The sequence below is a fragment of the Pithys albifrons genome, chromosome 5 (genome assembly GCF_047495875.1).
Source record: "Pithys albifrons albifrons isolate INPA30051 chromosome 5, PitAlb_v1, whole genome shotgun sequence".
Lineage (NCBI taxonomy): Eukaryota > Metazoa > Chordata > Aves > Passeriformes > Thamnophilidae > Pithys > Pithys albifrons.
In genome coordinates, this window is record NC_092462.1 from 30,630,554 (window position 1) to 30,643,722 (window position 13,169).

General features: G+C 39.8%; 1 protein-coding gene across 16 annotated transcripts in view; it reads left to right on the plus strand.

Moving 5' to 3' along the window:
- The window catches only part of TRIM2 (tripartite motif containing 2), a 116,501-nt gene that overhangs the window by 74,247 nt on the left and 29,085 nt on the right, over nt 1-13,169 (plus strand). For 9 of the 16 annotated variants that reach the window (XM_071556112.1, XM_071556115.1, XM_071556113.1 and 6 more), the window contains 4 exons: nt 1,843-2,024; nt 4,088-4,325; nt 10,812-10,963; nt 11,592-11,772. In XM_071556112.1, coding sequence (XP_071412213.1) covers nt 1,891-2,024; nt 4,088-4,325; nt 10,812-10,963; nt 11,592-11,772 — 705 coding nt within the window. In that variant the 5' untranslated portion in view covers nt 1,843-1,890. The remainder of the gene's footprint in view (nt 1-1,842; nt 2,025-4,087; nt 4,326-10,811; nt 10,964-11,591; nt 11,773-13,169) is intronic. The other 7 variants (XM_071556125.1, XM_071556118.1, XM_071556121.1 and 4 more) reach the window with 1 other exon arrangement.

The window sequence follows — 13,169 nt, forward strand, 5'->3', positions numbered from 1 at the left end:
GTTCACATTTTATCTTACTATGGGAAAAGAATTTTTTTAAAATGATGAAAAAAGACAAGAAAATATTATCAATCCTGAAAGCATGCATTTTTAGGTCATGAATTCATATTTTATGAGTATTAGAACAATTTTTACCATGGAAAAAAAATGGAAACAAAAGGGCCTGGCATAAGTGTTTTCCATTGAATAAATGTCGGTTACTGCAGTTGGGTATTTTATTGTGAATAACTTTATGCTGCTGTATTTGCTAGCAGAGAGGTGATGCCTCAGGAACCTGCTGTCAGGGAAATCAGTACAGCATGATCCATAATCATTCATTATCTTAGAAACAGCCTCTTGCTCAATGTAATAAGTAAACCATACTGATATGGCTAAATACACAGCTCAGGAAGAACAGCATGGGTTCAACTCTGACAGACCAGTGTGCTGTGCATTCAAACACAGGAGGAAGATCTGATGAAACACTGAACATAAAACGCTACACAGGTCACACAAATCGTTGTGGAATTGAGTGACCTTTGAATGAGTGTTATCAGCATGGAGGCAGAGGGCTTGTTATTTCTGCCATGGAAAGCCTGAACTGTCCCCAAGCTGGATGCCAAATTATCTAAAATGGGTGACTAAGAAGGGGTAGAAATTGTTTCGGGAAGAAGTTAGACCCTCAGCAGTGAAGCAGTCCAGCAGGGTTGCTGCGCTGTTGGTGTGGGCGGACTGGCAGACCTCAGTGCGGCCATCAGCTCCCTGGGGAGTGAGCCTGTGCCTCTCAGTGCTCCAGCCCGCTGGAAACCCTCATGGAGAGGAGTTCTGCCTGGGCCACCCTGCCAGGGCCTAGCATGCCAGGTTTTCCTAAACTGTTTTAGAAGGCAGTTCTCTAAGGTTGCTTCCTTCCTTTTCCTTTGGTCTTCTCTTTCCACATATGAATTCTGTTGACTATAATCTGTACCTCCAGCTGAAAAGAAATTAATTTTTTCTCTCCTGTGTTTTGTTTCAGGATAGGAGGTGTTGCAAATCTGCTGGTGTCCCTTTAATCTGCAGTTCTAATTCTGTCAAATCAGTAGACTTATTCTTACCCTTTGATTTCATGCTTTTTCTGCCAGGTTATGAAGAGTCTTCAGTCCTACCACTTCTGCCTATAATGCCATTTTTCTTGCATTTATAATTTGGATGTGCTTCATGTATCGTTCACCCGAACTGTGCTGATTCTCAGCAGCTGTCATTTGCCTCTTCTTTGCTCTGTTTCCTTTATAGTGAGGATTTTCATTTTATCTACCTCACCCTTGTTGCTGATGCAGAATTTGAGTATTCCTTTCCCAGGGGCTGTCTGGTTCTGGAGCCTTCTCCTTGAGGGCTTCATGGAGTCCAAATCTACCATGTTTTGGGCAATACGAGCACTGACAAGGGGAAAAAATTGGTGGGTGAACCATTTTCAAACCGTGATGCAGCCATTTGACTAGCTGGTGCAGTTCCAGTTTAAGCATTTTGCCAGCAGTACTGTACGTGTGAGAAATCTGATGTTTCTTAGCACTGGCTAAACCCACTGGTGCAAGACCATTTTTATCGTGGGATTTCTCTAAAAACAGACATCCCTGTAACTCTTTCAGTCCAGAGGCAGCATGTCTTTCCAGCATGTCTGCTCAGAGAGAGGTGTTGTAGACTTGGCGGACTGTTTCTCAGGTTCTCATCACTGTTAAACCATTTTAGAAGTTCCTCACTGTTTTGGTTTGACATGGAAATATGAATTCCCACATACGGATGAAACATGAACGAATTAGTAATGGATTTTTTTATTTCATGGAGTTTATAAGGCATTTTTCTTCTCTTCTTTTCCTCACCCTGATCCAGCAGTGTGCAGGGTAGAAGGGAACAGGACCCATATGTCAGTGGTCTAGGATGGCCAGTGAAGGCTCCAACATCCCAAGTCCTGTGGTCCGTCAGATTGACAAGCAGTTTCTGATTTGCAGCATATGCCTGGACCGTTACAAGAACCCCAAAGTACTTCCCTGCCTGCATACTTTCTGTGAGAGGTAAGTCCTTCCCTCACGCTGGTGACTTGGTATTTGTGTCATGCAGCAAGCATGGAACATGGCATTCTTTAGCACATGGAGACTTTGTACTTGTAAAGGACATGTTAAGGCATGATAAAGTCTGGGAAGGCTGGAGAGGCAGGGGTGTAGAAAAAGAAATTTGTGTCAGGAAGGAAGAGACAGCAGTGAAATATTTGGAATACATTCCCTTTCTGCAAGAGTAAACAAAAAGTAAATCTAATTAAACTAATGAATACAGTTACAACAATGTGAAAGGTGATGACAGCCACAATTTGGACCTCAAATGAGTGGTCTCATATTTATCCCGATTAGCCTATAACTAGAAACAATAAAAAATGTTCTTTGTTGATTTACTAAGCTGAGAAATAATTATCCCATCCTTTAATGTCCAAGAGTTAGACACGATATATACATAATTAATAATCTGTGATTAAATGTCTTCATTATTCTGAAGCTTAGTTGACTGAAGTGGAAAAACTCTCTGAAAAGAGATCTGATAAAACAGCAACCTGCCTTTTACTGTGTTCAGCTGAATGAACTGAATATGCATAGTGATACTTCAATGTTGTATTATCCATCAAATGGCAGAGAAAGTATCACATCTGCAGAAAAGTTAGCTAGAGAATTAGTGGTTAGAGTTCTTTATCTGACGATGGGATGCAACTCTTTGAATTATATATTGAATGGCAGAGTAATTTGAATAAATGGTATGTGGTGTGCACAGAGTGCAAGAAAAATTGTGGATTTCTGGGTGTGTCAGATGAACTGGTCTTTTGCAGAAGAGCAGGATATCCTGGCATTACAGAAGGCAGCAGTGAAACTTTTACTGTAGTCAGTGGAGACAAGATTTTCACCATCATGTGTTAACTTTCATGACTTCAGTTCATGTGTAAACCCCAAGGCCAGCTTCTGGTTTTCACCATAATCCTCTTATGTTGATCTGGTTACGGAAAGAGGCTGGAAGAACTCTTCCAATGCGCTGCTGATGTGCAAAGCCTAAGCTCTCCTTTCAGAGAGCCCTCACTCGGGGGTCAGGAGGAGAGCTGCCAAGGGAACACGAAGAGTGGTGCAACCTTGGAAATGTGTAAGAGCTGTGGAGCTGTGTGAGGTCACACTTTCTCAGTGGGCATCTCATGAGGAATTTTGTGTAGCACTGCTTCCCTAAAGAACTGCATTCTGCAAAGCTTCCTCTTGTCACAAGACTATAGCATATTAAATGCAACTATATGTTGCTTGCCCAGCAGGTGTTAAGTTCATTTTCAAGGTCCAAAGTGGCATTAACTGTAACCTAGGCCAGTCTGCTGCATATTGTTGATTGCAGAACTTTTGTGTGGATTTATATTCTGTGAAATGTATTAGTTTTAAAAAATCCCAACACTAGCCTCACCTCCCCAAAATCAAACAGAAACAAAAATCTCCTCCAAAACTCCTCTTAACATAAACTGTGATAACCTAGAATGTACTTCCCTACACAGTAAAGAAAGCTCTGTTGATTCTGGCTAGCTGCCAAATAACTTTCCTAATTGAAATAAATGAAAAAATTTCTGTTGGTTTCAGTGGGACCATGTTTTACCTCTGAAACACTAAACCCACAAATACAAGTTAATAAAGGAGATTCTGTTGGAAAGACAAGGGTCAAACACTGGTTAGTCAGTTAAAGACACAGACTCAAATACTTGATGCAACTTCATGTCCATCAAAATTTATCTGATAGTGTATCATTTTTACTGTTCTGTGAGCAGGATGCAGTAGATGTCTGGAAGCATGGATCAAATGAATGAAAATCTGTAAAGGCATATAACTCTTAGAATTGTGTCAGCTTATGGAACCTTTTTCCATGTGGCAGAGAAAGAAAGGTTTAAAGGAAAAAACATATTCCCTATAACCACTTCTACTTCTGAAGCCCGTTGATGTACCTTTGCTTTTATAATTAGGAGTAGCACTGTATCAAACTATTTTTTTAACTGAAGCTATGAAGGGGTTTTTTTTCCTCTTTGATGATACTTTTCCCTTCTCTCCCCTTCCACCTCCCTTCCCCACAGGTGTTTACAGAATTACATTCCAGCCCATAGCTTAACCCTTTCTTGTCCCGTGTGCCGTCAGACCTCCATTCTGCCAGAGAAAGGGGTTTCTGCACTCCAGAACAACTTCTTTATTACCAACCTGATGGATGTCCTGCAACGAACGCCGGAAAACAGCATTGAGGAGGCCTCCATCTTGGAGACTGTCACTGCTGTTGCTGCAGGCAAACCACTCTCCTGCCCCAATCATGATGGAAATGTAAGTGAGACAACCTCCTGTGATATGTACAGATGCTGATATGTGCTGAGTTGTCTGGGTTTCATGGATATTTTGTTCTAAAAAGATAGCATGAGAAGTGGAATCACACAAATTCTTTGATTTTATGATATGTCAGAATAAAAGTGATTCTTCAAATTAACACAAGTGCTCTTAGTGGAGCATCCTGAAGTAGTCAAGATATTACTTCATTTTACCAGTCATCTGGGATGATAATGTATTTTAGCCCGTTTAGTCAAAATTATTGTTCTGCAAGCACTGAACCTTATGCCTTTACCTCTTTGGGTTAGATTTCCCCAGCTCTCGTGCTTGTAGCATCAGATATTGCTGTGGGGACCTGTGTGTTTAGGCAATATGTGACATGGACCTTATAAGCTTAACTGACCTGCACACTTAGACAGTGCCAAAAGTTATATGAGCATATTAACATGGAGCCAAATAAAAGTGATCCCTAGCTTAGGATCCTTTGGGTCAGCACATGCTTGTAACGGACAGCTTCTATTTATCTGCACTGTTTTGTGCATCTCATGTATCAGTCCTTCAAGGCTGCTTTGTTTTTTCCCTCCATCCACTCTTTTTACCTAGAATGTCCCCACACACATCCTCAACTTGTATCTGTATTCATTGGCAAGTATCCCCAGCTAAGTAAGTATTCACAGATTGCTGCAAGAACAGCTCTAACTCTGCTTATTTCACAATTTTCAGTGTTAACCTGTGTGAATTCATGGTAGGCATATGAGCTCCTGGTTCATAGCCAGGCTTATGCAAACATGTAAGCAGACCATGTTACAAAGCTCAGCAATGCTGTGTTGCAAACTGAATACTGTTCTGTGCAAGCCAAGAAATAAGTACCAGTAGTTTAAGACAACTTTCTGGGTATTTTTATTAGATACTCAGTATAGGTATATCAGTTGTATAGGACTAATTCAGCTGATAGGTAATGATTGCTGTAACAGAGGAATAGCTCAGTTTCCTCTGCTTTACACACCTGTTGGAATTAGGTAGACTTGTATAACTCTGGTTAATGAATAACTGGTATAACTTTTCAAACGTGTACTATACCTATCTTTGTGTAGTGGTTACTGATTAATAAATTCTAGTTTTCATTTGCATTTTATTGGCTGTCTTTAAAGTGAATCATAGTTCTCTTCTGACACAGCTATTGTGATAGAAGCCATTTGATTGTGAAATGCAGAAAAAAGTCAAAATGAAGGTGTTACTCATTTTGCATTTTAAATTATCAGCTGATTACTCTTTGGATGCACTTAGGAAAAAATGCTTTGCCTACAATTAAAAATATGCCACCTTATACCTCTCTGAGAACTTTCTAGGGAAAGAGGGATTTGTATGCCCTCTAAACCAAACTTACTTGGCTTGCCTTGAAACACAGCATGCCTTTCAGGATGCTGAGTACTGTGTAATGGGAATTAGCTTCTTTCTTCAGTAAGTATCTGGGAGATAGGAATTGGGAATAGGCTGAGGATGACTCCAATTTAAAGCAGTGTGGAGCTGGGAAATGAAAACCTAAAGTGCACACAGTAGTCCTTGTGATGGGAGGAGCTGAGGTGAGCTTTGTGGAGAGCTGCTTGAGGGTGGCCAAGCAGGTCTGGCTGAAGGGCAGGGTGCACAGGGCAAGGTGCTGGGCACCTTAAGCCTCACTGAGGAAAAGGGATTTTGCTGGCTTCACAGGTAGAGAACAGGAGGGAACTGCATGGCAAGTAGGTTAGATATTAGGAAATGGTTCTTCTCCCAGAGGGTGGTTGGGCTCTGGAACAGGCTCCCCAGGGAAGTGGTCACAGTGCCAACACTGATAGAGTTCAAGAAGTGTTTGGACAGTGCTCTCAGGCACGTGGTGTGACTCTTGGGGCTGTTCTGTGCGGGGCCAGGAGCTGGACTTTGATCATCCTCGTGGGTCCCTTCCAAGTGAGGCTATTCTATGATTCTGTGATTCTAAGTGCCTGGCTGCTAGTAGCTTTACTGGGGGCTTCAGGAAGTGAAAGAGGATTGAGCTGGTAGCTGGAGGAGAATGCCTTCACAGAAACAGAAGTCATTCTGCATTGACTGCTCCCTCCATTAATTTTTACGTATTGCTTGGGGTAGGGTCGGACCCATTGTATATTTCTTTTAAATAGTACCAGATTGTATTAGCTTGGAAATAAGTTTCTGTTTAAACAAGTTTTTTCAATCATTTTCAGCTATGCTGGATTTAAACCTCTCTAATTAAAATCAGTTAGAAACTGATGCACAAATACTTTCTTATTGGCTTCCTATCCACTTGTAACTTAGCCTTTCTCAGACTATGTATATTAGGTATTTTCTCTTCCAGTTGGTCTCTTATTCCCATCACCCATATTTTCCATACATATGTGTGTGTATTCTGTTCCTTCTGTGCACATCCTCTCATCCTCTGTTGTGGCATATTTGTTCTGTGTGTTCTTATGAAAAATGAAACTTAGGTTGTAGTATCTTAACACAAGAGATGGTTTCCTGTGCTTGAAGCATACATAAATGCTTCCTCATATTGACCCAACACAGACCACAAATGTATGTTCTTGTTAAATCAGAGTAATCAGGCAAATGTGGAACCCATGTGTATTCGTATCTACACATTAAAATAAAATTGACTTTATTCTCAGCTCCCTAACATCTGCAGCTCTTGTTGTGTATAAGCATCCTGGATTGGTAACATTGATCTATAATCATTTAGGGGCAGGTACAGGGAATGCTACGAAATTCTAGCTCCGTTACTTAATAGTACGTAACAAGTGGTGTAGCCTTTCTGCACTCACCCATCCTGAACAGTCTGTGCTTGGGTTTTGTTTGAATTTTAAGTGAAAACCAGTCCAGAGACAAGGATCCATGGTTTTACAGGGGCAATGTATTTTCTGCCTATAGCGTGTAACAAGAAACGATACACAATATTAAATTAAACGCCAATAACAAGAGACCATGCCTTAGCTCTGACGAGCTTTTTCTCAGAAGATCACAGTATAGCTTGGCAACTTGACAGGCATAAGGTCTTGTCTAGAGAAACATTCTCTGAACTTGTGCAGGTGTTGCTTACTGCCTGTATGCTTCTCTTAGAAAAATAAAAAAGCACCTTTCCTTGATATTCCAATGAAGTGACTTCACCTCATATCTTTTAAACCCTTGTTTTTTCTCCTCACCTTTGTACTTCCCATCATATCACTTACTCATGTATCCCATTAAAGTGTAACCTAATTTTTTTCCATACTCTGCAATATTCGGTGTGTCACTGAGGCCAAATAAAAAATCCAGAATATCAGAGTTAGACTCTTGATGAGCATTAGAGCTAATAAGCTGAGCTTGCTGCTGGCAAAATTTTGTTCTGCCCTACAGGGAATCTTTAATACAGTTAGAAAGCAATAGTGTGACCAATACAATCATATCTGAATTGAAAAGTCAAACAAGAGGTTTGGACAGTTCACTTCTATGAAAAAATGTTGTTTAAGTCATGACAGTCTTACAAAACTTTTAAAAATTTGCTTAAAGTTTTTGGGTTTAAGCATGGGTATGGTGAAAGCTATGACTAGGCAGAACAAACTCCCACATTCTAAATTTTATCAGATATCTCAGAAGTTCCCTCAGGTGATTCAAATGTATGTTTCTCTAAAAGCCAAAACATAGAAAGCTAAGGTTTCACTAGCCCAGGGGAATTAAGCATGTGTGTGTGAGATGAGGAAGGCAGGTGGCACAGAACTGACTCATCCTTTTTCTCTAGACTGCTCTTGTAGTTCAAACAAATAGAAAGCAGAGGATGAGCAATGGGATTTTAGAGAATAGGGGCCTATGAGTGGTGAGAGCCTTTTCTTGAAGACCTGAACTTTGAAGGGCTGGAATTACTGTGTCTTGGCTTTGTGTAATCTAATTCAGAAGTACTTGCATCCTTGATTATGCAAATTTAAAAGTTTCTGTAAATTCAGTTTAATTACAGTAGTGAAGATATCCATGGGTCCTCTGTTACATCATTGTGCTAGTCTGGTTTGAGGTGGGAGTTAGTGGAGGGGATTTCAGAACCAGTGGGTATTAATTCATATGTCATGACAGCTGATGGGCATATTCTCATTGAATTCAGTGGAAATAGAGCTGCAGCAGGTATTGGGTACCACAGTATACCCTGCCCAAGTGCTCTCTTCAATTTGGAAAGGAGAGGTTCAGGCACATCTAATTTTCTGAGATACTTTGTAAAGCAAACCTGTTACAATGAAAAGCTTTCTGGGAGTGTCAAATTGTGATGCCCATGTTGGGCATGGAAGGGAGAGATCAAAAGCCAGAAACACATGCCTGTTTGTAGTAGGACATTAGACTTACCTAATTAAGAAATCCTAGGAAAAAATCTTAGCAAATAAGCTTATCTAGACACTTGCAGCCTGAATTGTATTAAAATTAAGTTCTCCTCCTTAAGCTGTGGCACATTGCAAAAATCTTAGTGGGAAATGAAAGCTCTTCTCTCAAAACATTCTGAATTTGAGGCAAAGACAACTATTTCTATGCAGAAATTTCTTTAATTCTTTGTGATCTGCCTGCTATTACCATTCGTGTTACCATATTACCGTATGTGTTTCTCTGGTGCTTGAATAAAGAGGAAGAAAGTTGTTTAGGCTAAACTTTATTATGCTAATGAAATGCCTTCTTCCTGAAATATGTGGCTGCAGATATAATGATGTTTATTATGGGGTGTACGATAGGAAATAGGAATATTAAATTATTCTAATCACTGTGTCTAAACATAAAAATATTGAATGAATAAATAAAGGGCTTGATAAAATATCTTGAACCTAAGCATTAAATTATAAAGAGGCAGAAATATGAATGTTGGACACTCATTCAAAATAAATGAATTTTTTGCCTGTATAAAAAGACTTCAGCATTTCCTAATAAAATATTCTTCCTTTGGTTGTTTCTGGTTGCAAATTTTTGAAGCCTTTGAAAAGAATTTAAATCCTAAACTCTGTTAAACTTGTTTTCTCTATGCACTGTAAGAATGCATCACATCACAGTGCCTACAAAAGTAAATATCAAGCCTCAGGGCATCTGCTACCATGAGTGCTAAATTCACAGCGACTGGAGTGGTGTTGCTGAGAGTTGTCATTGTTTGGAAGGTCTCCTTTTTTTTCTCCTTGCTCATATATTTGATGTTACACAAGTTATTTGGAGCAACTTTTAAATTTTCTCTGAAGAGGCTTACACAAATGGCCAACAAATGACTAAACCCTCATTGCAAGTGAATCCCATATCTTGTGAATTGAGATAAGAGGGAAGAATGGGAATAAGATGGAAAGGAGCTCAACAGAGGAAAATCCCTATTAATGCTAATAGCCACATGCAAATTATGGTTCTTGCTTCTCCCTCCTTAATTCTAAAGATGCCTTGGAGCAGCCAGCTACTTTGCACCACGCTGATAGAGTTTCCTCTGCTCCCCTGAGAACAGCTGGTTCTACACAACCATCTGCTGCCAACCAACATCTCCAGCACAACCCTCTTGTGTGAGATGTCCAAGCGCCAAATTATTTAAGATTTTGATCCTATATTCTGAATGCAAAAGAGCTGCCAAGGTCTTGCTTTGAAGCATGTACTATGAGCTTCCTTATATCCTTTTAATAAGCATAAAATGCTTTGTGCCCAAGGACTTCCTAGCTGTAAAAGGAAGTCTCATGCTGAACTTGCAAATATGTGCATTATTTTGACTAACTTATGATTTTGGGTACAGCACTTCTCTCTTTCTTTCTCTTCATGAATATATTCAGATTTTGGGGTACCTATTACATTTAAAGATATATTTTTATCTCTAGACAGTATCCTACTGGGAACATTACAGGTTGAAACAATCTCCTCTTCTTTCAAGTGTAGATCAGCACTCTTATTATAATCTCAGATATGAGGGTTAGATGGTTTTAAGGGATTAGTAATGGGATATTGAGATTTTTTTCCTGGGGCAGGTTGGTTCATTTAGGGTGCTTTCCACTAGCAAATAAACATGCTGTTTGGTGAGCCCCATCAAGTTTATGTTCCACCAGTGGTTCTGTTATGAAGAACAGCCTAAGTTTACACTTTCTTTGGCAGAACCTCTGGAAAGACTAAGGATCAAGTTCATGAGGGTATTTGAATGCCCTAGTTTTTTGAGATGTTTCAGAGTACTTGAGAGACACCAAAACTTACTATTACAGAGTATAAAGATGGTGTTAGGACCAGCACTGAAGTCCAGCATTGTTAACAGGCTGCTGTTCTGACACTTTCTGATAGAATAAAATGCATTTAAACCAGCATTTTGTTATGAAATATGTAAGAATAACAACCATCTTTTAGGCAACAAAAGATTGGTGTCTAGAACAAAGAGAAAGTTTTTCTCAGAGCTTGGATGATAACATGAGCTCAAGACCCAGTAGGATGTGCTTTGAGTGAAGTTACTGCTGTCATGTTTGAATGTAGAGCTGTGCCCTTTTCCAGGTGATGGAGTTTTACTGCCAGTCCTGTGAGACAGCCATGTGCCGGGAGTGCACAGAGGGAGAACACGCAGAGCACCCCACGGTACCGCTCAAGGATGTGGTGGAGCAACACAAGGCTTCCCTCCAAGTCCAGTTGGATGCTGTCAACAAAAGGTACAGAAACTCCATTGATTATTTTCCATTTTCAGTTCTACCACTGGCTTCCCGAGTTAACTTGGTAGATGTGGTGCCATAGTGAGTCTAGCATAAAAAAATCCATTGAGTGGGATGTACTGAGGGATTAAAGAGCAAATGATTCCTATGTGTTTTTAACAGAACAGAGGCCAATAGAAATGCAAGTGTCCTCCAAAGAAGGGACATAAAATGTTAAGGAGAAAACTACTATCCAATCATGAATTTAATGATAGCTAAATAAATAATACTGGGGGCTAAAAAGACAAGAACATGGTAGCTAAAGGACTAAAAAAAAATAGAAGTGGGGTAAATCTAGTTATCTCTTCTGAAGCAGATATCATATAGCGTAAAGAATGGAGGATCCGAGGCCTTGTTGCTGGTAATGCCTAAACTCTAATGGATCACACAAGAGAGGGCTGTGGCTTAGCCTTATTTTATGGGACCAGACCCACTATGAGGTTATAAAAGAATAAACTTACTTCTGGAAAATTACTGAGTTTAAAGACAGCCTGCTGATGAGAGGGTTTCATCAAAAGATACCAGGGGCAAGGGCCAGTGCTTAATGACTTTTGAAACAGCAATCTTTGTAATTTAATTCCTCCCTCAGGCTTCCAGAGATTGACTCAGCACTTCATTTTATATCTGAAATCATACACCAGTTAACCAACCAAAAGGCTAGCATTGTAGATGACATTCATTCCACTTTTGATGAACTCCAGAAGACTTTAAATGTGCGAAAGAGTGTGCTGCTCATGGAACTGGAAGTGAATTATGGCCTTAAACACAAAGTAAGATGCATGTTTTGTTTCAATGAAAAGCTTTTAATTTAATCAGCCAGTTTTTACAAATGATGCAGGACGCCACTTTGACAAATTGTGTCTGAGATCCGGAAAAGAACTTTGTTTTCATGAAATCAAGTGCTACAGAGCCTCACTTGTTGGTGCCCAGCCTCATAAATGGAATACAGACCCTGCCTGGGCAAATAGTCCTTTGTGAGTGGTGTGTGAGGAGGATCTAAAACGGCCAACACACTAACCAGGCATCTGCTTAAAGCCAACATGCTGATGTGCAGGTGACAGTAAAGGAACACCAAAGGAAGGTCTGAATTCTTGAGCTGCAGTTGTGAGAACAGCTCCATGAAGGTACAGGCCAAACAATGTGTTCTGAGTAACTGAGTAGAGCTTCCTATTTTGATTCATTACACTGTTTTCCTTTCCAGTACTTGGTAACATATTGCATGTTAGATGTCACCAGTTGGAAAACATTAAGACTGGAGGGACATCTTACTTTCTCAGGGGAATCCAGAGGTTCCAGAGCTGTATTCATGCCTTTACTTCATATCTGGATGATTGAATCTTGGGGTTTCCCCCCCATATTGTAGACTAAGCTTCAGAGGAAGAAAACAGAAACCTGTGCTTTTACAAAGAGAAGCCCATAGCCTGGAGGGTAGGGGTTTTTTTTGTTGAGGATTATTAGGCCTGACTCAGGAAAATGAAATTATTTAGTCCCTGTCTTCCCGGGCATCATATGTCTTACATAAAAGAAAGATTTCTTCTCTCAAAGTAGTCTTGAAAATAAAATAGCATCAACAACCAGAGTTTCAAGAGTGCCTGACAGTATTGGCATCTTTGGTCACTCTGCCATTACTGAGCAGCTTCAGCATCTCCAGATATCTGAAGTGCAGGAATGTTGCACTCCTGGATCTGGAACAGACTTGATCATTAGGCAGGTATTGAACTGCTGAGCCTGTGAATTGAATGGAAGAATTCTAACATGTGCACAAGATGTGTACTTTTTAGAAACAGAGGGAATGCAAAACTATTGGGGCACAGAGTTTAGTCATCTCCAGAACTAAGCAGCAGCAGAGGAGTTTTAGCATCAATAGTTTGGACTTAGATGCCAATTTCCTCTAAACATATTCAAGATGTCACAACAACTTAATTTCTTAGCAAACAAATACACTTAGGGTATGTATGAAATTTACACTAGATAGAATATGACGTTCAATTACCTTGTTGAAAGGGATTTAAAATAGTAACTATTTTGAGCTTTAGAGAACCAAATTTTTGCAAAGCTGCACATAAGCAGTAAAAGACGTCTCTCTCCTGTTTGTATTTAAAAAGCAATTGAAATTGGATTTTACTTTTGAATGAACAGTAGTCCTGCAAAATAACTCAAATCCAAA